The 22,476-nt window shown below is 39.3% G+C and overlaps 1 protein-coding gene across 1 annotated transcript; it reads right to left on the bottom strand.

Moving 5' to 3' along the window:
- Positions 1 to 8,440: 8,440 nt before the first annotated feature.
- On the bottom strand, positions 8,441 to 22,025 carry LOC130551065 (uncharacterized). Its single transcript, XM_057328622.1, has 11 exons — positions 21,323 to 22,025; positions 17,213 to 17,329; positions 16,651 to 16,718; positions 16,287 to 16,459; positions 15,995 to 16,174; positions 15,815 to 15,882; positions 15,445 to 15,642; positions 15,182 to 15,265; positions 15,014 to 15,079; positions 14,799 to 14,889; positions 8,441 to 8,700 (listed from the first exon to the last, which is right to left on the bottom strand). Exons 5-11 carry the CDS (start codon positions 16,167 to 16,169, stop codon positions 8,441 to 8,443), a joined length of 942 nt encoding a protein of 313 aa, XP_057184605.1. The 5' UTR covers positions 16,170 to 16,174; positions 16,287 to 16,459; positions 16,651 to 16,718; positions 17,213 to 17,329; positions 21,323 to 22,025.
- Between the last annotated feature and the right edge of the window lie 451 nt (positions 22,026 to 22,476).

Raw genomic sequence — 22,476 nt, 5'->3', positions numbered from 1 at the left:
TGATCAGTACTCCACAGACACAGAGTCAACGAGATGAAACTTTACAATGAAATGGTTTGTATTTCAATAATAAAGGTAAATGAAGTACTGAATTGCTATCTGAATTAGACTAAGACATATACTGATCTGTGTATTTTCTTTGCTATGGTTCTGTTTTGTATCTAACTCTGAGCCCTTGTTAGGTCACCGTTACACGGTATATTTAGAGGTTTGGAGAATGTTTCTGGGACTGTGTGTGCGCTCAGCTGCCTCAGTAGACACTATCACTAGTTCTTTATTCTAAGTTGGCCTGACTGAGACATTAATATTTGGCAGATGGTTTTAAGCAACTTACATTGCATTATACTATACATTTTGTTACTCAGTATGTGCAATCCCTGGGGTCGAACCCATGAACCTACAGCTTTCCATCAAGACAAGAGGCCAGAGAGTTCTGTATTTGTTTTCAAAGAGTTTTCATTTTTGGGTTCTGTTCTTCTTTGTAGGTTCTTAGCAACATAGAGAGAGCACAGAGCATGCAACAAAAGTCATTCCAAAATCGCAAGCGCAAGTTTGTGCGAGTATGCTCAGTTCAGGCTGGTGATGATGTTCTGCTCTCTCGGGACCCCAATAAAGGAAGGGCAGGAGACACATTTACAAGTCAGCACCAAGGACCATTTACTGTGGCCAGCATCTCTTCCAAAGGGGTGACTACAATTGTAAAGGGGTCAACTTGCCAGAGGGTCAATGTGTCAAGGCTGAGGACATACTACAGATTGAAAAGTAAGTGTTCGAAAAAACACTTTTACTCTGTATATTACAGTGTAACAATGTTCCTATAAACGGGAAGAAGGAGGCTGGAACCGGCGAACGTTAAACCAAACTTTTAATAAAATAAACAAACAACAAGACGAAAGTAAAGTGCGACAGCTCCCTCACGGTCGACTGCCGGCCAAACAAACATAATAAAACATAACATAAAATCCAGGCCTGGTTCTCTCTCGTCCTACACTGCTGTCGCTCCTCCTTTTATGCTTCCGGAGCTCCTCCGTGAGAAATGCGAGACCGGTGCGTCGTTCCCTCACGGCCCTCGTCCCGCTCTGCTTGTCACAAACAGTTTACAATTAGATGCTAGATTCAAAAATATTGGTTTTGTGTGTATAATTCCTATTGTTACTAATTGTTATATATTTGTATTTCATCAGAGGGACCAACTGAGAGGATGATTCTCCAGGACCACAGTTACTCAATGTTTAAGTGGCAGATAGATCATCCGTATGCTCTTTCAGGTGCAGAGTGGCAGAAGGACTTGAGCCCTATTCAAGATGAACTGGTAAGCATTCTCTCTATTTAGCAACCCTTTACATATTTAAATGACAACCATTAATTAATCTTGTCAAGCATTCTTTATTTTCAGTTGAAGTATGTGTTGGACTGATTGTGAAGCACGAGAAGACTTCTGGAGCCTGGGTTTGAGCCAGTTTATGGAATCTAATGTGCGCATGTTTAGTATCTTACTTTATTGCACAAAAAAAATCTTATATAATGCATAATGTTTAACATGGCAGATTTCACAAGGATGTAACCGTTCTGCCTTAGATTTCAGATCGGGAATGCTTGCCTCAAGATTGTAGAAGAAGTTGCACGACAACATGTACTGTGTACTATTATGGCCCGATTTCACAGACAATGCTTAGCTTATGCCAGGACTAGGCCTTAGTTAAAATTAGGATATTTAAGTCACATTTATAAAAATGTATTCGAAAAATACATTACTGGTGCGCATCTTGAGACAAAACAATAGCAGTTTCAGTTGTTAGGGCAAGTTATTTCCAGTGGTGGTGCATTCAACTGATGGAGAGGAGACGGGTATGATAGACTCTATACAGCCAAGATAATAAAATTACATCTGTAAAGTCACTGTTGGTAAAGTGAGAACTTGTCACAAAATACAGTTCATATACATTTACATATTTTCCAAAGACATGGACAGAGATTTGCACACTGGACAGAAGAAACGTCCCAACTCCTTCAGGGAACCCCTGAGCCTGTCTTTAGGGTGCCAAAATCCACCACCACCAAACTGACACCCAGCAGAAAAGTTGTACAAAATGTTTTTTATATATAAAAATCTATTTAAAACTCCTGACATATAAAGCGGTATTTCATTCAAAATTCCCCCATGATTTACTCACCCATAAGAACGGCTATATAATCTGCCAAAAGTATGTAGTTCACTTTATTTTTTATATTTTCATTGTGCAATGTGTACAGTCATCATTAACTGACAGCGCTTTGAAGTGACGCTAGAGAGAGCGAGGGTATGCCATTTCATTTGTTTGAATTCCTCCGTCCTTTTCCTCTCGGAAAGGAAGCGAGGAAAAGAAATGAGGATGCACAAATAAGAATTGAGAAGCACCCTCTGTTTACAAGCAGACGCGGAGAGCAGAGAGAAGTGCTCTGGTGAAAGCGCACCATAGACTGACAAGACAGAAGAGAATATATTGATTAAAGTCGTTATTTTGGTTTGTTTTTCACACATAAAATATTGTCGTCGCTTCAAAAAAATTCAATTGAGCCACTATGAGCGGATGCACCAACGATGTCTTTAGCACTTTTCTGGACCTTGACAACAACTATAACCATGATGTCTATGAGGAGGCCTGGAAATCTCTGGGATGTCACCTAAAATATCTTTATTGGTGTTCCGAAGATGCCGGGAGGTCTTTAAACATGTTGAACGTCGTGTGGTAAAAAATAACACAATTTTGATTTTGAGATGAACTTTTCCTTTACACCCTGAGAAGTCCACTTCGCAGTCCACTTACGGCCAAAAGGAACGCACCTTGAGTGTCCCCTTTAAGAAATTTCTCAATGTTGAAGTTTGGTTTATGTGCAAAAGTGGGTTTCTGCCATCAGTTTGATTATACTTTGTTGATTGGGTGAGTAAGTGCTTAGACCCGCCTATGTATAGGTGAGCGTAATGTTATTGGTCAATGAACTTGTCGGTCGGAAAGACGAGCAGCGCTTCTTTTAAATTGGTTTGCCAACCGCCATTAAACACAGAAAAAGAAGAAAGACGAGCAGCGAGTTTGAGATCGGTGTCGCTGAGGAGCTCGGTCCGAAAAAACATCTAGTTTATATAACCGCAAACCGCGAGTTATACATTTTATTTTCTTTGTAAGTGTCTTTTGTATGTTTAAGTGTCAGGGTTGACGCAGACTTTGTGTTAATTACTTGTTTATTGAGACTGTTCACGGGTTTAAAACCTTGAGGCCCGTGTGAGAGATTACGTTAACCGTTAGTTGCCGGATTATACAGCGCTATTGAATTTGCTATTGAGCTGTAGTTAGACTTAGTGCTTCGCTGACTGTGCTCATTATTCGTCGTGAGACACGAACGAGGAACCAGATAGACAGCGAGGGACGGTACGAGACGCTGCCGGATAGCGCACCCAGCCACCGGAAGTGTTGGTTGTAAATTACCTTTAGCCTCATGGGACGGACGGACGGCTGTTCGTGAAGGATCATGTTTACCGTGCATAGCAACAAGATCGTGAGTAGGTAAAGAACACAGGCACATTTTATAGGTTTTATTTTGATCGCTGAAGAGCAAAGAGGCAAAATTGTTGTTTCCTAGGCCCCTACGCCAGGAGCAACGACTCAACTAAACTGCATTGGGACTACCAGTGTTTCTGGTCAAAGAGTTTAAGGCGGGGACGATATATCGTGTATTTGTATGAAGTTTCTCAATGAATTACGGTTAAATGCCACCACATCCGAAAGCCAGAGGGTGCCCTCGGTCAGAAACTCCGAATATGGGTCACAGAAGGAGAACATAAATTCAATTTAGGTGTCCGAAATCGCCTACTTCCATACTATATAGTAGGCGAAAATGAGTATGAGTCATGAATGGTATGTCCGAAACCGCAGTATGCAAAAAACAGTAGGCGAGAAATACCCGGATGGTCTACTACTTCCGCCGAGATTCATGAGTGTGGGTCGGATTGACACTTATCTATCCCATGATGCCACGGGAGCTGAGCAACGGTCAAATTTCAAAAGTACATCAAATAAATATAGTGGAAACTTTAAGGCGGACGTCCGTTTTCAATGTAAATGTCAATAAATGAATTTCTCTTGACTAGATTATGTTTTTATTAACGCTCACGTTTAAGTTGTTGTTAAACGTCATAGGTCAAAGAGCATACAGGTCACATGACCATAAAACATGGCACACGCAGTATGTCCGAAATGTATTCATACTACTCCCACTCATACTATATAGAACGTTACATATATAACGGCCGATAGGTAGGTACTCATTCAAATTCAGTAAGTACTGTCACAGTATGCAATTTCGGACGCAGCCTTAGTGATGGGCATTATGATTCATTTGAGTGATTCTTTCTTTTTCAGTTCGTTCACTAAAATGATTCGTTCACTGATTTGTTCAGTGACCATTTCTATATTACGCCAGCAGGTGGCGATAAAGAGTTGTGTTACGTCAACAAACGTATTAATGGACGTATAAACTGATTACAGGCTTATTTTACAGTTATTATTACCTTACTTGACCGACTCTCAGATGATTCGCTCGGCGATTCATCTGTCTAATCCCCTCTTTGCTGTCAGCCTACTCTGATCTGATGTGTTATTTATTTATATTTAGCTTCTGGTTATATCATATTTATACGGATCAGATGGTCTAGTCTGCTGTGATTGGTCTACCGTGTGCAGTGTTGCAAATGGAACGTATGCGGGAATTACATGGAGTGACGCAAATCTGACCCGGAACTGGAACTGAAATTAGAACGACAGACGACTCGTTATCACGATTCAGAGTCGACTCCTTTTTTTCCCCAAGCCAATAACTTGCGCGCGCTCCGACACCAAGCGAGCGGGTTATAACCCACAGAATAACCTGGGTTTTGCTGTGCAGGCCCGCGCTCGTACGCACCAACGGAAACGTATGCCAATAATTTCTGTGTTAATGTGAAATCTTTTAAATAAAACCATCCACAACTGAAAAACTACAAATAGCAATCCTTATCGCAACTGTCATTTTTCTACACTTATATTTGTCACAGTGATGTGCACTACCGCCGGCAGTTCACCACCATCATGGCACTATACTACCTCGGTGGTGCTGTTGCCATGGCCACCGTCACAGCCCTAAATCAGATGTGTTATTTATTTATATTTAGCTTCTGGCTACATCATATTTATACAGGAAGACAGACAACATGTATAACAATGAAGTATGAATATATGCACAAACCATGAGAGTACAGTAGCCTATATGACTGGTGTTCATGGGGTCTGTAGGTCTTCATCGCTCTTCACTGCCACTCCCGTCTTTAGGTTTGTTTATTCTCGCACTTGTCTTTGCACTGCGAGTCTCTAGTGACTACACACTCGTCTCCCAAAATGGGAGGTAGCAGCGCATCACATCAAAGCGCTCACGCAGCGAGCATCATCGCGCATTTCAATGAAAGTTTCACATTGGCTCGCCTTAAGTTAAACTTTATTAAAACTATTAACAGCTTTACAAAGCGACCTGACTTCTGAAATACGTGAGAATGAGCTTTTTTATATGCAAACTTTAATTGAACTTTTAGAGTCCGAAAAAAAACAGACTTAAAGGAGAAAATAAAATGGATTTCATAAGGTCGTGTAGGCTACATATTTTAAGCCCAGATACAGAGCAGCCAAAGCAAACAAATGCTCATCGTGTCACTTCTTGCAGCCGCTAAAACGATCCAGTCAGGGTTGGTGCATCAGCAAATGCAGAAATATTAATGATCATAAGGTAAGGAAAGTGGAACAGCCTGTTTTAGCTACATTAAATTTTGGAAATGAACAGTTTGTTTAATACATTCTTTAGTCTTTAAAATATATTAGCCATATAGGCCTGACGCAAAGTTTTTGGACTGCCTTCTGGGCCATTCTTAGTTTTAGACTAGTCGACTACACGGTCACAAAACTTTCATTTAAACGACTGTCAAAAAGTCGTGCACATCCCTAATTCCTATGCACTTCATCCAGTCTATCAAGTGTTGAGGGTTCTCAATGTAAAACGGGACATTTTACAAACACACACACACGGGAAAACAACTTAAAATCTTTACTAAGAAGGTAACTAGATAAAATCATGTACGAACACCTTGTTTACACGTATGTGAAAAAGAAGAGAGTAAACATACCTCTGGGTCCATATGGAACTTTCCATGCCACTCAGGAAGCATGAGGTTCAGACAAAGGTCTTTGTACTTTCCGTAGAATTCGTGAGTCTTCTCGATCCTCTCGTATTCTCTGTAGTCAGGTTGTATAACAGGGATGGTATTAATAATGGTAAAACAAGCTTTATCTGCATCTGTTTTCAAAGGATTGAAATGTGCAGAAATGGAATGAAACTAATGGGATGTGTGTGTCTACATACAGTTCAGCGTGTACATCCGCATGAACAGCGAGTTTGTCCATCTCCTGAGCCCTGTTTAGAAAACATTATGTTCAGAATCATGTTTTTGAAAATATTAAACAAAGTCATGCATGTATACATATAGTTGTTTATATATCGTTTTTATGAATGTACAACAATGAAAAATATTGTTAATCATTCACCAATGAAAGATTTCAATGTGAAGTGCAAATGTGTCCGCAGGTGCTGAAGTTTTCTCAGCAACTTGTATCTATCTGTGGTGTTCCAGGATTCTGTAGAGGCTGTTGACCGTTCATCTACATCATCCAATTGTTGGTAGTTCTTTTGCGTGCTCTCAAGTTTCCTCAGCAACTTGTCATTGATGCTCTCTGTAGAGACTGTTGATAATCGGTCTAGATCGCTTGATTCCTGTTGACAATGAAAGAAAGAGGATGTTAGAAGAGCTCTGACACATCATGTCACTAAACAGGCTTAATACAAATGTTTGTAGTCATTTGAGCTTATCACAATACACGGTGTTCTCTTACTTCTCTCTGAAGAGCTTCAACATCTGAAATAAGCCTCTGAATAAACCGAAGATCCCAACATCCCTGTACAAAAGTAAAGCAGGAACAACAGAAAAGGTTGAATACATTTTATAATTGTGTGATTTGTTAGAATAAAAAATGAATAACAAAAACATATACATGTAATATTAGGGCTGCACGTTATTGGAAAACATTGCAATGTTTTTGTTTTCTGCTATATATATTGCGATGTGTAGAAATGCAGGAGGACACTTGAAGGACACTCCATTATCACACTAGGGAAATATGATGAGTGTCAAAATAAGTAATTCAACATTTTATTCAATAATTACAAACCTCTTATTGAAAACAGTAGTAAACATCTTGTCACAAAATGTGAAAAATTGGGTTATGGTATTACCTGAGTGGTTTATAAAATAAATATTTGTTATAAAACAAATAAATTATGAGTCAAACTTAACTTTTTAATAATTAACAAATAAATAATTAACAACAATTAGAATGAACTTATGTTGAATACCATTCATCAAAAGAACTATTTTGCTCTTCAGACTTTTCTTTGCAACAGTGCAAAAATAAAACAAATGTTGGCCATTATACCAAATAAAGATTAAATGAAACTTTTCAACAACTAAAAAAAATCTGGTTTCTTTCAACTGTTGCATATAATAAGTATAAATATTCAACCATTTTTTGACTTAAGATACTGTATGCATCAATTTGCTCACTCAAGATTAGAGGTTTTTGGCCAAGAACACAAAGAGTCTATCCACCATTGCAGGCTTGAGACTCGAACGTTGGCATGTTATTATGTTTCCACTTGCACTGAAAAGCCTCTCTGATGGGGAACTTGTAGCGGTGATAGAAAGATATTGGCAGGCAAGCTTGGCGAGATGTGGAAAGCTTACTCTGTGTGTTTTCCACCCTGTAAGTGGATCTTGCTCTTTGTCTGTAGAAAGTGTTAGTAGGTAGTTGCTTAATTCTGCTTCTGCAGCATCCTTAAGAGTCACAGAGCAATCACCCTTTGCTGCAGACCCGTTCAGTTTAAAGAAACTTCCCTGGGACTTCTTGGCTTTTTTTGCCTGGGATGTTTCAGCAACTTCGGGCTCCACCTCAATGCTGTAGCTTGCTGTCTCCTCCTTCCGTTCCATCATCTCTGACGCAACTCTGGCCTTCACTCTGGGCTTGTTGTCTGCACTGATAAAGTCTATCTTGAACCGGGGGTCCAAACAAGAAGCCACTTCTAGCAGCTCCCGAGTAGCATCATCTTTATATTTCTCATTGATGTAGCACAGTATCTCATTCTTCATGCTCCTAGTTAGGTCTGTGTCTTCCTCTTGCATTAGCAGCATTGAAGTGTTAAAGAGGTGAAGAACTGGCTTCACATAGGAGACTAACATAATCTTCTCCTGAGGGTGCATCTGTGAAGTCCAGCAGTGGGCCCAGTGTCTTACTGACAGATTCCAGGACATCTATATCTTGCTAGGTTGGAATCAGATGCCGCGCCACCTTGTCCTCAGAAGAGGACCTGAGTTAAAGCCTTCTGCTGCTCTAAAATCCTGCTGATCATCATCTTGTCTGGAACCCCATCTTGTTTGGCATTCTTTAATGAGGGAATGTGCTGGTAAATTTTGCTCCTCCTGGGCTTTTTCAAGAGCACCTCTGGCCTTCCAGCTGTGAGAAAAGTGACCCACCAGCTTCTTGCAGATACCTATAGCACGGTCAATGCGTCCATCCTTTTCCACTGCACTGTCTGAGGGGAAAAATAAAAACAAACTTCCATTTCTATGCTTTTCTCCTGTTCCGTGCTCATTTTGTTATGCGAACTAAGGATGCACCGATCGGACTGACGGCTTCCATTCAAATCCGATCCGTTGCGTTACCTGTGGATGTAAGCCTACTCTTAAGATTCAAAAAGGACTATCTATCAGGTAACCACCGTAAAAGTTTTCATGCACTGTATTCCACGTCATGTATTTTGATAGCTTTATGCGAGGAATAAACCAATATAGCATAATTAAGAAACTCTGACCTCCGCTGGTGCTGTCATCTGTCAATCTCCATCCAGCATGCATGTGTCCGCTAACAGTCAGGACGTTACTCTTTCCAATGTTTTCATTATTCTTCATAATCACTAGATAATAGTCCATGGTTTTGTTTAAAATGCATTTAGCCAGAGACGGTACTCGCTGAGTGTATTAGATTAACGTGCTGGAAGCGGTCTGTGTTGTGCGTCATTCATACACAATAACTCTTTTTTTTTTACTGTTGGATGGATGCAATGCACTATGTGTTAAACACATAACATAACTCTTCTCTTTGTGGTATAACTGTTTTGAACTTGTGAAGCAAAGATCCTTGCGACCTCAGAAGGATCATCATCCGGTCGCATCATTACACGTCCGGGACGCTCGTGAGTGAAGCGGGTGCATTAAGGGCATCATTCTGTGTCCACATTGCGCATGACTGTAAATAACGTAGCAACGCATGCATAAAGCGCATCATTCGGTGTCCTTTTATACCGTGATAGTTTTGTGCAGTAAACAGAGATAGTAGTATTTTACTCAAGAACATTTTTTAAGTATCAGTACTTTATGAGAATACATTGTAAAGCATTTATCATTCAATTTATGTTTTTTAGATGGTCGAGTGGTTCGTGCTCCGACATGTGGCGCCGGTGCGTCCTGGGCGACCCGAGTTCGAGTCCCGGCTTGTGGTCCTTTCCTGACCCTACCCCCTCTCTCTCATCCACATCCAAGAGTCTCTCTCTGTCAAATAAAGGCAAAAAACGCCAAAAATAAATCTTAAAAAAAAAATAAGTAAAAATACTTAAGTAAAAGAAAGCGGTAGATTTTAATGTACTCAAGGATTAAAAGGTTAAAAACTAAATTTATTTATGAAATGTAGTTGAGTAAAAAGTATGATGTGCTTTATAATGTAGGGAAGTATTTTTTGTCCAAAGTAAAAACACTTTGATAAAGTACAGATATTTTATAATGTACTTGAAAGTAAAAATGCTTAAGTACTATCCACCTCTGGCAATAAAAGATAAAAACATATGCAATTCTATGTTGATCAAGAAAAACAGTGCTAGTATCGGATCAGGATCAGTATCGGCCGATACTCAGAATTCAGGTATCGGAATCGGATGTGCAAAAGAAAAAGTGGTATGCTAGTGTGAACCCAGCACCTGCAGCCTGCGTGTTTAAAAGCGTGACGCCTCGGCTCAAACATGTGCTTTGTAAAAAGTTTTTTAATAAACCCGTAAATCAGAATGAATTAATTTATATTAGGGGTGTGAAGAGACACTTATCCCACGAGACGAGAAGAGACACGAGACTGGGTTCAAGAGAACGAGATGAGACAAGATTTTTAGACTTTTTAAAGAAATCCTCAATGATGAAATATATAGGGAAAAATAGTGTTTTATTCAACTTAAAAACACAAAATGCAAAAAATGTAGGCATTATAAAATCAACTTGTACTTAATGAAACAAATTAAACTTATATTTTAATGAATTATATTATGCAGTAATAAACAATATGTAAACACTGCAAAATGTTTTGTCACAAACTCAACTGACAGGCAGTAATTGCACAAAATTTTAAAGGAGCCATGAATTAAAACCACAATTTTAACCCGAGCTTTTGTTGTATAAGAGGGAATCATATTCAAGCGAACATCCTGTAAGTGTCACAACTGAAAACGCCCTTGTTACTATTATTGACACGAGGCTCAGCGAACGCCTGGAATGCACCTGTCTATGACAGGTTGAACACCGCCTCCACAGAAAAATATCAACGACTACTTCTCTAGCCCCGCCCACTGGTTCGCGAATGACTTTAGCCACACATAGTACACACTCCCGCATTTGTGATGATCGACAAACTGGTAACAATAGCGACATATTTTTCGGCTAAAGAATTGTTTTGTCCGCCAGTTTAAACTAAACTGCTGATATAAACTGCTGTGTTGTGTTTATGCTCGGAAGGCTCCATCACACTGTGCTCTTTTGCTGTGTTGCCATGTTTATGCGCTTAATGCATATTAATAAGTGCTTTTATGCTTGTCGTTTGGTCTTAGATCCAAAAGCCTCAGCACTTAGGTGTTAATAAATTGTCTGTTACAGATTTTAAGAATTTTTGGTCTTATAAAATATATAAACACTTTGCATTTTAAGGTTTGTTTTTGTTGTCTTTATTTGCTTATTTTTTCTGTGAAGATCTGGCAACCCTTTACTTTAGTGAAGGGCTCTCGAGGCCGGCTAGCCCCGTGTCATATGTGCAAAAGTGAGGACTTGTTTCACTGTTATTTTTATTTAGAGCGACCAAGCAACAAACATGCATCATTGTGCAGCGCCTGGTTGTGGAAGAACACAGTCGCTTCCTTCGGATTCTGATATTAGGAATGCGTGGTTGAAGTTTATTTTTAAGTATGTTCCTGCTCACGTGGGTGAAACATTGAGAATTTGTTCGCTTCATTTCACCATGGATTCCTTTGTGAACAAGGCGCTGGATTTGCGGAGACTAAAATTAAAAAGCAGTGCTGTGCAGTCAATATTGGATCCGACAGGAATGGCGCAGCAATCTTTTGTGAGTAAAACATATTTGTACTATGCGTCACTATTGCTTTGTTAGAGATCGCTTGATATGTCCTGATAATGTGTAACCTAACGTTACGTGTCTAACCAAATTCACAGAAGGCTCCAACTAAGTTTACTACGCAAACTGCTATCCAATCATAGCACTGGGTGTTAACTTCCAAGTCTTCAAGGCGACACGCCAAGTTAAACAGAGCGTTTGACGAGACGGCCTCAAAACCCAGTTAGAAAATAGCATATTACTTATTGATTTTGATGTTTTCAAATGTACAAACCACACGAACATCATAAGTAGACCTCATACATCAGTATAAAACAATAAACAAGCCCAGTTCAGGACACCTTTAAGAGCTGTGGTTGTTTTCTCTATATGCTTTTGCATAGTGCTCGTGTTAGCAGAGGCGGCGATCATATCACACTGTCAATCCTTCTTCCTCCACTGACTGAACCCTCTTAGCCTTTGGAGAAACAGTTAAAACTACATAAACACATCATGTTTTATGCTTACATTGCACATATGTAAGAGACAGATTATCTGTTTTTGAAGAGGTTAGCCTGTGAATGTATTTAAAATAACGTAATGTGAGCTTGCAATTGCTATACTGTACTTGTGGTACAGTCCGCTGCTGTTCAGCTATGCGCTCAAGGCGCTGCTGGCAGCGTGAACCGCCATAAATACTAGTGCTTATGCGCAAGGCGCTGGATTTGCGGAGACTAAAATTAAAAAGCAGTGCGAACGCCAGGTCCTGGAATGCACCTATCTATGACAGGTTGAACACCGCCTCCACAGAAAAATATCAACGACTACTTCTCTAGCCCCGCCCACTGGTTCGCGAATGACTTTAGCCACACACTCCCGCATTTGTGATGATCGACAAACTGGTAACCATAGCGACATATTTTTCGGCTAAAGATTTGTTTTGTCCGCCAGTTTAAACTAAACTGAGAGACACGTGCGAACGTTGAAACCAGTCCGTCTAGAGCATGTTTACATAGAAAAACTGTGGAAAAGTAGCAATGCGGGGCGGGAAATCACGTTGTCTATGAATGGCCAGACCGGTCACTGTAGCTCACAGCACGCACATACTTTGTGCAGTTATTAGCGTGTTCTGCACAGTAATGAAAACAGGTCGCACCACAACAAAATGAGCACTCACACAAATGCTCCCAAACATATTTTGAGGTCGAACAGGTTCAATTTAGGGAGCATATGTGACTAAAATGGTCGCAATTTCGAACCCAGCACTCCATCTTGCCAATTTCCTGAGGATATTGTGTTCTCGCGATGTGTGCCACGAGATCTCGTCACACCCCTAACTATAATATCATTTTTAGGATTGCTTCATATTTCTTCAGGATTTCAAAACCAATCGAGACCTCAAAAGTATAATAACTCAATTTATTATAATCTACTGTTAGTTCTGCAAATGTATAACACATTTTCCTCAAACAAGTTCCTACATTTTTGTAACTTATAATATGACATAGAAACATTACTTATTTTTCGAACATAGAGTGGGAGGCAATATGTTAAGCGACGTGACCGCAGAGACCGTGTGGAAGATGTCTGCTCCTCTGCAGCATGAAAGCACCAAGACCCCTGCACCACCCACACCCCTCCACAAGCAAACAACCTAGAAACCCTCTGCCTCTGAAACCAGCCTTTCACACAGGACTGTCATTCAAAAGAACATTCATGATGAGTGACGCTCACACAGCAATAACCATAACCACTACGGTTAAGTACGTATTCGTGTGAACATGGCTCAGCAACAAACTTCTGAAAGTTTATCTGAAATCTTCAGACAGGAAGACAAAACCACAACTACTGTGTCTCTTTCTTACACACGCACACACACAAACACACTTTAAGAGAATACTCACCTCTCCAACAAACACTATGATGACACAGTCAAGTTTCTCTTCCGCTGAGAGTTTATCGATGAGCGAATGAAGAGTTTCTGACAGGTACGACTTCACTTTCCGCTTCACTGTTGGGATGCCCATCACCATGGAAACTGCATAGGACATCAAACAAAAACTAAATTTTCACCTCGTACTCAATTTGCCAACATTTCATACACATATTGCTCCGTAGATGACAAATTATTCTAAATAATGTGAAATAAGTTGATTTAGAGTCAGCCAGAGAAGACAAATGTTTTTTCACATGTGTTGACAGAGATCCTGTGGTTCTTGCACCTAAGTCAACAAACCGTGTCAAAGATCAATGTATTCAGAGAGTGCTTATCTTCAAAACAGTGTAACAATTCACACTGTCAATGTGAAACCTCATAGCCTTCGGAGAAACAGTTAAAACTACATAAACACATCATGTTTTATGCTTACATTGCACATAAGTAAGAGACAGATGATCTGTTTTTGAAGAGGTTTGCCTCTGAATGTATTTAAAATAACGTAATGTGAAATTGCAATTGCTGTACTGCACTCGTGGTACAGTCAGCTCAGCTTCTGATCAGCCGCGCGCTCCCAAAGCGCTGCTCTACTGGCAGTGGGAACCGCCGTAAACACTCGTTAATGCGTGAGGTGCCGCAGACGCGCACGCGAACGTTGAAACTCCATCCTTAGCACGTGTTTACATAGAAAACCGGTGGGAAAGTAGCGCTGCGGGATGGAAAATCACATTGTCGATTGGCCGGGCTGGTCACTGTAGCTCTGCTCACAGTTCGCACATACATTGTTCAGTTATTAGCGTGTTCTGTACAGTAATGAAAACAGGTCACACCACAACAAAATGTGCACTCGCACAAATGCTCCAAAATATATTTTGAGGTCACACAAGTTAAATTTAGGGAGCATATGCAATTAAAATGCTCGCAATTTCGAGCCCAATCACACCCATCATGCCAATTGCGTGAGGATATTGTGTTCATCGGATCTGATCTCGTCACACCCCGAGCAAATATACAATTGTGCCTGTTTTTTCCTTTTGGAATGTTTTGCCCTGTCGTTTCTCCTGCGATGTGACTATCATCGCGATGTCGATGCTGAAATGATGTATCGTGCAGCCCTTACTCTACTGTACATGTTCATACCTTTGCCAGATGTCTGGTAAATGTTTCTGATTCTTTGTTCTCAAAGTTCTTGTTCTTCAAAAACGACATATTTAAATATTTCATGTCTCATGAAGGACCCTTGTGTATTACTCCACATAAAAGAAATGTTTTTATATTTCATTCAAATGCTACATTCTTGATTGAGAAAATAACACACGGGTCTTCTCACTCACCTCTGTAGTGCCGAGATTCAGGGCTCTTCTTGCGACCCTGCTTCCTTCTTACATCTTCCAATAAGATGCCCCACAGTTTACCAATTTCCTGCTGAAAAGAAAGAAACAGAGATTCTTAGAAGAGCTCTGACATCTGTCACTCATCAAAAGCATATTACAAATGTTCATGATTTGTTGCTTTTAAAAACTATAATGAATGAAATAAATATTCTTACCTCATGATCCTCTTCCACCTGTATGTCTGGCAGTTTGGACAACCTTGAAAATCTGACGTCACTGGGCTGGTATAGACGATAGAACATAATGTTTACAATTTGTTTATATTGTCTGGAATATAAATGTATGTAAGAAAACTATGGATGCAATGAAGAACATATTCCTACATCTGTGACGCCGTCCTTTCTCCTCACTTTCGGGAGTTGTCTACACCAGGAGGAGAATGTCTCCTGATGTACAGAAGCCTTGTCCTGGTACATAAAAAAACACCTTAATACGTAACAGAACACATCACACGTTTAATGTGCCGTATAAGAGGCGAGTTTCACTCACTACCAATTTACAAAAGCATCCCAGAACATATCAAAAACAAATTCAGATATTTCCAGATAAACAAACTCCACTTTGAACCCTCATATGGTGTACTCACCTTCTTTTCTTCTTTATATTGTTTGCAAAAAGCAAACCATTCAGAAGATCGCTGTGGGGCTTCAGCATCTGCGATCTCAGAGGTCCCGTCAGTTGGGTCCAAATCTGCATCGCAGTCATGTGTGCCCCATATATCCGGCAGTTGCACCGGTCTCTTGCACCAGGTGGAATACGTATCCCGGTGTGGTGAAATGTTGTCCTGGGACATTAAAAAGCACATTAGATCATAACAGAACACAGCGCTGGTGTTGTATAAGAGGCCAGATTACAATCCTCCTTTTTCACAGAACATCTCAAAAACAAATTTAGATACTTGTATGTAATCCTTGTGGCCAAATAACCAAACACCCCTTTCATGTGATAACACTCACCTTCTGCTCTTTACCAAAATTCCTGCAGAGAAAACTCCTGCCGGATGGAGGGTGTGGGACAGGGACACCTGCAGAACATCAGATTTATTACACCTCATGTACTTTACTTTACACTCAAGCATTTTCTATATTAAGATATTAGTTTAGATTCTGAATTTAACATTGGGTTTACAAGCTCACCGTTTTGGTTTGTCATGGGGAGAGCAGTGGATTGCTGGGAGCCTGTGTTCCCAGCATCCTTCCCCTTTGAGATAGGGGGAAGGATTTTGTGGGCCACAGGCTCCATCTTGGAGATCCTGCTAGGTGGTGGCAGCGGGACCCGGACTGTATCACAGTCCTTTGTCCTCGGTTGCATAACACCTGCATAACATCAGATTTATTACACCTCATGTATTTTACTCACACTCATGCTTTTCTTTATATTAAAACGATAGTTTTGATTCCGACTTTATTATCGGTTTTACAAGCTCACCGCTAATTATCTTCCTCTNGGTCCATCTTCTTCGAGATGGGGGGAAGAATTTTCAGGCCCGCAGGCTTCATCTTGGAAGATGATGGGTGCGGGACCTCATCACACATGCTAAGGTGATGTGGCAGCTTTCTGCACCAGGTGTTAATTGTATCCCGGTACGGAGAATGGTTGTCCTGTGACAAAAAACAAATTAGAACACAACGCAGCTGTTTAACGTGCTGTATAAGAGATGAGTTTCGCTCACTACGAATTTACAAAAGCATCCTACTTTTATACAGAACACATCAAAACAAATTGAGACATCTGTATGTAATTCTTCTGGCCAAATAACCAAATGACATTCGGATATGATTGATGTACTCACCTTCTGCTCTTCCTGAAAATTTTTGCAGAAAGCTCTTCTGCCACGTGGAGGGTGTGGGACAGCGACACCTGCATAACATCCCAGTTATTACACCTCATGTATTTTACTTCACACCAAAGCGTTTTTTTTAGGGCTGTCAAAATATTAATCACGATTAATCGCATCCAGAATAAAAGTTTGTGTTTACATAATATATTTCTGTGTACTGTGCATAATAATTTTGTATTTATTAACACACACATCCATGCATATATTTAAGAAAAATCTAAAAATTTAAATATTTATAATTTTAATTGTTATTATAATATAATAAAAATGTATATATCATTTCAATTATTGGTAAATATAAATAAATACATGTAAATATTACCTAAATATGTATACTTGTGTATGTGTTTGTATTTATAAATACAAAATGAATTTGCACAGTACATAGACATATGTTATGTAAACACAAACCTTTATCCTGGATGCGATTAATCACGATTAATCGTTTGACAGCCCTAGTTTTTTTATATTGAGATATTCGTTTTGATTCTGAATTTTGGTTTTACAAGCTCACCGCTAATGATCTCCCCACAGTCCACCTCATTTAAGATGGGGGGAAGATGGTCACTGCCCGCAGGCTCCATACGGGAGGTCCCGTTAGCTGGTGGGTGCGGGACCAGTTCACCTTCACCTGCAAAACACAATGATTTCATTTTCATCATTTCTATAGGATTTGGCAAATAAAATAAACCATAAATGCAGAACACAGATATGAAAGGGTGAATCCTAGCATGCACACACACTTTAATGTTTCCTAAATGATCAGAATGGTTATTGTCCTTGTTTACTCTTCACGTCTGTCTTATATTTGGTGTTGGCTTTATTTACTTTATAGTTCCTTGTTCTTAGTTTAATTTGATTATTTTATACATCATTGAAGTAAACAGGTTTACAATCAAGTGTTTTGGGGCAACTTATGTGGCACAGACTGTTGAAAACACCTCCAATAACAGCACACAAAATACTAATTTACTGTATTTTCTAACGATTAAACAAACATATTCACAAAATATAACAAAAGTTGTGATAGGAGCAACATCTCGACGGGCCTCATTACATGTCATTACACATTTATATCGTATAACCGCATCTACAGGTTGTTCTTTAACCAACAAAATGCAACATTCTGCCCCTAAACAACACATCATGTATTTAGGGCATCATTAAAGTGATTTTACATGAAAAAGATTTCATTAGGAAACGATTGGCGTAGATTTTGGAAAAAACAGGACAAATGTACCACATATTTCCACAAAATCACAGCATAAACTTACAATTTACAACTTAAAAGTCAATATCAAATGACTAAAATAGTGACAAAATTTACCAGAATGAACTTGTTCAGTGACGTGATTGAAACGCCTAAATCCCTTCTTGATCATCTCTGTGAAATGAAAAATAAACATTTACTGACAGATTCGCAACGACTTCACTTGATCTTAAAAACGTTTTCCATCAGTTACAGATTACAGACATACACGTAAAAAGATTCATATATAATTTATATAAAATATTTGTGAACGAAAATGAACGTTTCATTACTCGCTCACTGATGCTTTTAAGCTCTGTCGTTTGCGAAATCTCTGAGCCGAGCAACAGGTGTTAAATCGCACGATAATCACAGATTCAGACCCTGAAAACTGTGCAGTTTGTGCAAATCTTACTCCGTTTCGGATCTGCAAAAGCTTTCCACTAAACCAAGCCGATTTGCAGTCGTTTTTAAGCAAGAAAAACTGAATTGAAATAGCTCGCCGACGCTACTGATAAGATACAGAAACAGAGCAAATGCAGATGTTACTGGAGGAAAACAGGCACACATCTGCCACATAACGTTTGTTTCTGATGAAACCGTCTCGATTTAATTGTCTATATAGTCTTTTTTATTTACATACTTTTATGTAATGCTAAGTTTCGGGCAAACGGGCTAGGAGGAGTCCAAAAAGTACTTGGGGGAATTTTTTATAGATGGAAATTAAATTGAAGATAAAAAGGAAAAACATTTTTGATTCTAGCCCACACAGTTGCGGAGATATTGACTAAACTGTATAACGTGCACTCGACAAACATCGTCATTATAAATATACTTGATTATCATTCAAATATCTTCATTCACTATTCCCTACATTAGTTCACTAATATAGCCCACTTTGGAAGTGCTGCGGGTGCCATCTTCTGGGCTAGCAGCTAGCCGTGAGTGTACATCGGTTGTACGCTCATTATTATGATGCATCATGGGATTGATTGAGTGCACTCAATAATGTCCACTATGAATTCGGACACCACTGAAAATGGATGTCCCCTCAAATAGTGCACTATATTAGGGGGCTATTTCAGACACAGCCTACGTGTATAAATCGCTCTTCTTCTGTGTACCATATTCAGAGTTTCTGCACGAGAGCGCCCTCTGGCTTTCGGATGTGGCGGCATTTAACCGTAATTCGTTGAGAAACTGAGCATAAAAATTACACAATAATTCGTCCCAGGTCTAGGTGCAAGATTGAACATGCTGAACCCACTGCAGAATCTGTTACAAGCCCAAGGATATTCAGCGAACACCCCCTGGTCACAGATTTACCAACAATCGACTTCACAACTTGTCGAGCGGACACCACCAGACTGACACGTGTTATGATCAACTGCCCAGGTATGAAAGACAGTTGGACATTCCAATTCACAACGAATGGTTTGAGTGGGCCTGTTTCACAGTCAGTCAATCACAACTGGATAACTGTGTGTTTTCTACACCAACACCACTGAGCAAAGTCATCGTTGTTCCCGATCCCTGTGACTATAGACAATGTGCCAAATACTACACTGGACATTGCTCTTGGAAAAGAAAGACAGTTCCATTATGCCCTGATATGAAACGTCACTATCAGAGACCACAGTGGGATGAAGAATGTAGGGGTATAGCTATACGCCTGTCCCCATACATGGTTGAAGTATCTAGCCTTTATGATGTTGACTATACACTGAATTATGAATGTTTTAATGGGACAAGTAAGAGAAATAGGAGCAATGTGGGCATTTTCCAGGTTCAGTGTAACTTTGTGACAATTTTGCATCTAGACCAAAAGATGCATGCCCAGAAAAATGTTGTAAAGTTTTGGTCATACGTTGTGAAAATCAAATATTGGGATGATCATTACTTCACCTACAGTATATGCAAAAGAAAACTGCTGTAGCTGACCATTTATTGCCTGCACCACTATCATGTATTCTGGAGATCAAGTATATCTGATTAACTCAAATATTTCTATTAGTATTCACCAAAAATATTAAGTGTATATCACAAATATAATTTGTTAATTAAATACTTATTTATTTCAATTAAATAAATGTAAATATGTACATTTTACATAAATTAACTTGGATATTAACTTGGATATTAATTATCTTTTATATCTCCCACTGAAAAAAATCACTTGAGGCAATTGTTAAACACCCCCTGCAGTAAAATAACCTGGAACATCTGAAAAAGCTGGTTGCAGAAAACAACTTGTAGATTACTGATGCACTTACAAAACAAAAGTGATCTTGATACTTTTCAAATCGTATCTAATTTAAATATGTTAATTCAACACATTTGAAATGTTTTCATGTTCAGTCATGTATTTAACACTAAATATGGATACAAAAAGGGTTCCGTTTTCTTTTGATATATTTTATTTGACTATTTACTCTGTTTTTGTACAGTTAGGGAGGCAGTGTATGATTGTAGATTTTCTTTTGGGGGTGCAGAGTAGTTAAGCTTTTTAGTGTCGGTCAGGCAGGCAGATAGTCTTTTTTTGGCATATAACCCCTTTAAAGTCATTTCAATTCACTGAACTACAATCAGTATTGTTGATAATATCACAGTTACTCTGTGTATGCACTTGGTGCATGTGTGTGTGCTCTGAGAGAGGGTGAAGACTACATGAATTATTTCTGTTGTGTCAACATAGAATTGTTCAATCTTGCCAGAGCTCCCAGTATGCCTTGCATCTATAATAGTTTAAACCACAGTAAGCAGTTATCACTTCAAGCAGGCCTGGATTTATGACAAGGCCCTGATGGCCTTATGATTAATATGCCTTAAAAAAAATGATGAAATGAACATGTGTATGAAGCCATGATAATGAATGTATGTATTGTGCAGGGCGCCCATTTTCTTTTGCTTTATTTTTAATCTTTGAATAGTGTGGAAGGAAGTGTAATATTTTGTCTTTTATTTTGGCAAGATCAAGTTTGGTTTTGTTTTACTCCTGCCTAGGGAAGAAGATACACTTATTGATATTTTGACTAACCCCACATCTAAAAACAAAAAGAGAGAGGTGATTATTCATTGAACATTAATTATTTCTATGTTTTATAAGCCCATGATATGATCACAGTTATTGTGATGTGTGTGAGGACATCAGCGGAGTCACTGAACTGATACATAACGATCTACTTCATGTAAAAAAAGTGTTTGAAGAACAAGCGCTGCCAGATTTGAAAACATTGAGTTCCAGCAAGCACTCTTTTGCACCAACTACGAGATGACAGCTTGAAGAAGTGCACAGCAGAGTAATAAGGAGCATTATTAAGCAGTCTTCATGAGTACAACTAGGAGGAATTCTGCAGCTAGAGGACTTCCACAGACCTTCATATTTGAAGAAATACTTGTGGACTTGTGAAACGTCATCAGAGGCAGCCCAAGTACTGTTCCAATTCAAAGTTCACATCTGGCCAAGTACAGTTCCAATCCCCGCATGTGTTCTTGCTCCGCCCCTTTTATCGAGGATGCATAGGGAGGTGACTTGAGCGGACTTGATACGGGCCATAACCCAGAATTCAGTTCGCTCCAGCTGACGTTCTGTAATGGCGGAAGAGAGATCGCACAACTGTAAGTAATACATTTTGAAATACTATTGTTATAATTTTATAAATTTAAGGGGCAGTTGTGGCCAAATGGTTAGAGAGTCGGACTCATGACCAGAAGGTTGCCGGTTCGATTCCCAGGGCCGGCGGGTAACAACTGAGGTGCCCTTGAGCAAGGCACCTTACCCCTACTTGCTCCCCGGGCGCTGTAGTGATAGCTGCCCACTGCTCCGGGGGTACGTGTGTTCACTACTCTCTGGATGGGTTAAAATGCAGAGGTCACATTTCGTTGCCTTGTACATGTGCAATGACAATAAATTGAATCTAAATCTAAAAAAAAAAATCTAAAAATAATGTCACAATGTAGTTTTAAGAGTTTTCGAGACGAGTATATAGTTGTTTAAACTTCAAATCTGCAGTCGAATTATAAGGTTAGCCACTATTTGAACATTTCCTCAGACGATTTGGGAGGTGGGAGATCCCGGGTAGTCAGCGCTTGTGTACCTGCCAAAGGCAGTCCTGCCTCGCCAAGTGCTCCTGAAATATACTGCTGCCAATAGCGTTGCTGTAGTGGATAAACGTAAGATAAAATTCGTATTTGGTCAGAGGTGGGTAGAGTAGCCAAAATCTTTACTCAAGTAAAAGTACAAGTAACTAGAGAAATTGTTACTCAAGTAAAAGTAAAAGTCACTATTTTAAAATTTACTTGAGTAAAAGTAAAAAAGTATGCAATGAAAAAACTACTCAAGTAGCTAGTTACTTAGTTACTTTGTATCTGATTATATATGCCTACTACATAAAATTAATATTAACGCCAATATTTTAATATGACATTTTGATCAATATTTTTAATTATCATAAGCAGATATCTTTGCAATATACTAGAGAGACTAAAGAATGGCAAACACAGAAGAGACAAGCATTTCTGTAAATTTC

The sequence above is a fragment of the Triplophysa rosa genome, unplaced genomic scaffold (assembly GCF_024868665.1).
Source record: "Triplophysa rosa unplaced genomic scaffold, Trosa_1v2 scaffold60_ERROPOS404118, whole genome shotgun sequence".
Lineage (NCBI taxonomy): Eukaryota > Metazoa > Chordata > Actinopteri > Cypriniformes > Nemacheilidae > Triplophysa > Triplophysa rosa.
Note: the sequence above shows the minus strand (reverse complement) of the source record. Positions and strands in the feature narration are given on the sequence as shown.

What these genes read in the sequence shown, in the direction of transcription:
- LOC130551065 (XM_057328622.1), bottom strand. Translation starts at nt 16,169, where the DNA reads ATGCAACCGAGGACAAAGGACTGTGATACAGTCCGGGTCCCGCTGCCA. An exon ending in ATTTTGGTAAAGAGCAGAAG is followed by an intron (nt 15,643 to 15,814) that starts GTGAGTGTTATC and finishes TTAATGTCCCAG; the next exon opens with GACAACATTTCACCACACCG. An exon ending in AGGTGGAAGAGGATCATGAG is followed by an intron (nt 14,890 to 15,013) that starts GTAAGAATATTT and finishes CTTTCTTTTCAG; the next exon opens with CAGGAAATTGGTAAACTGTG.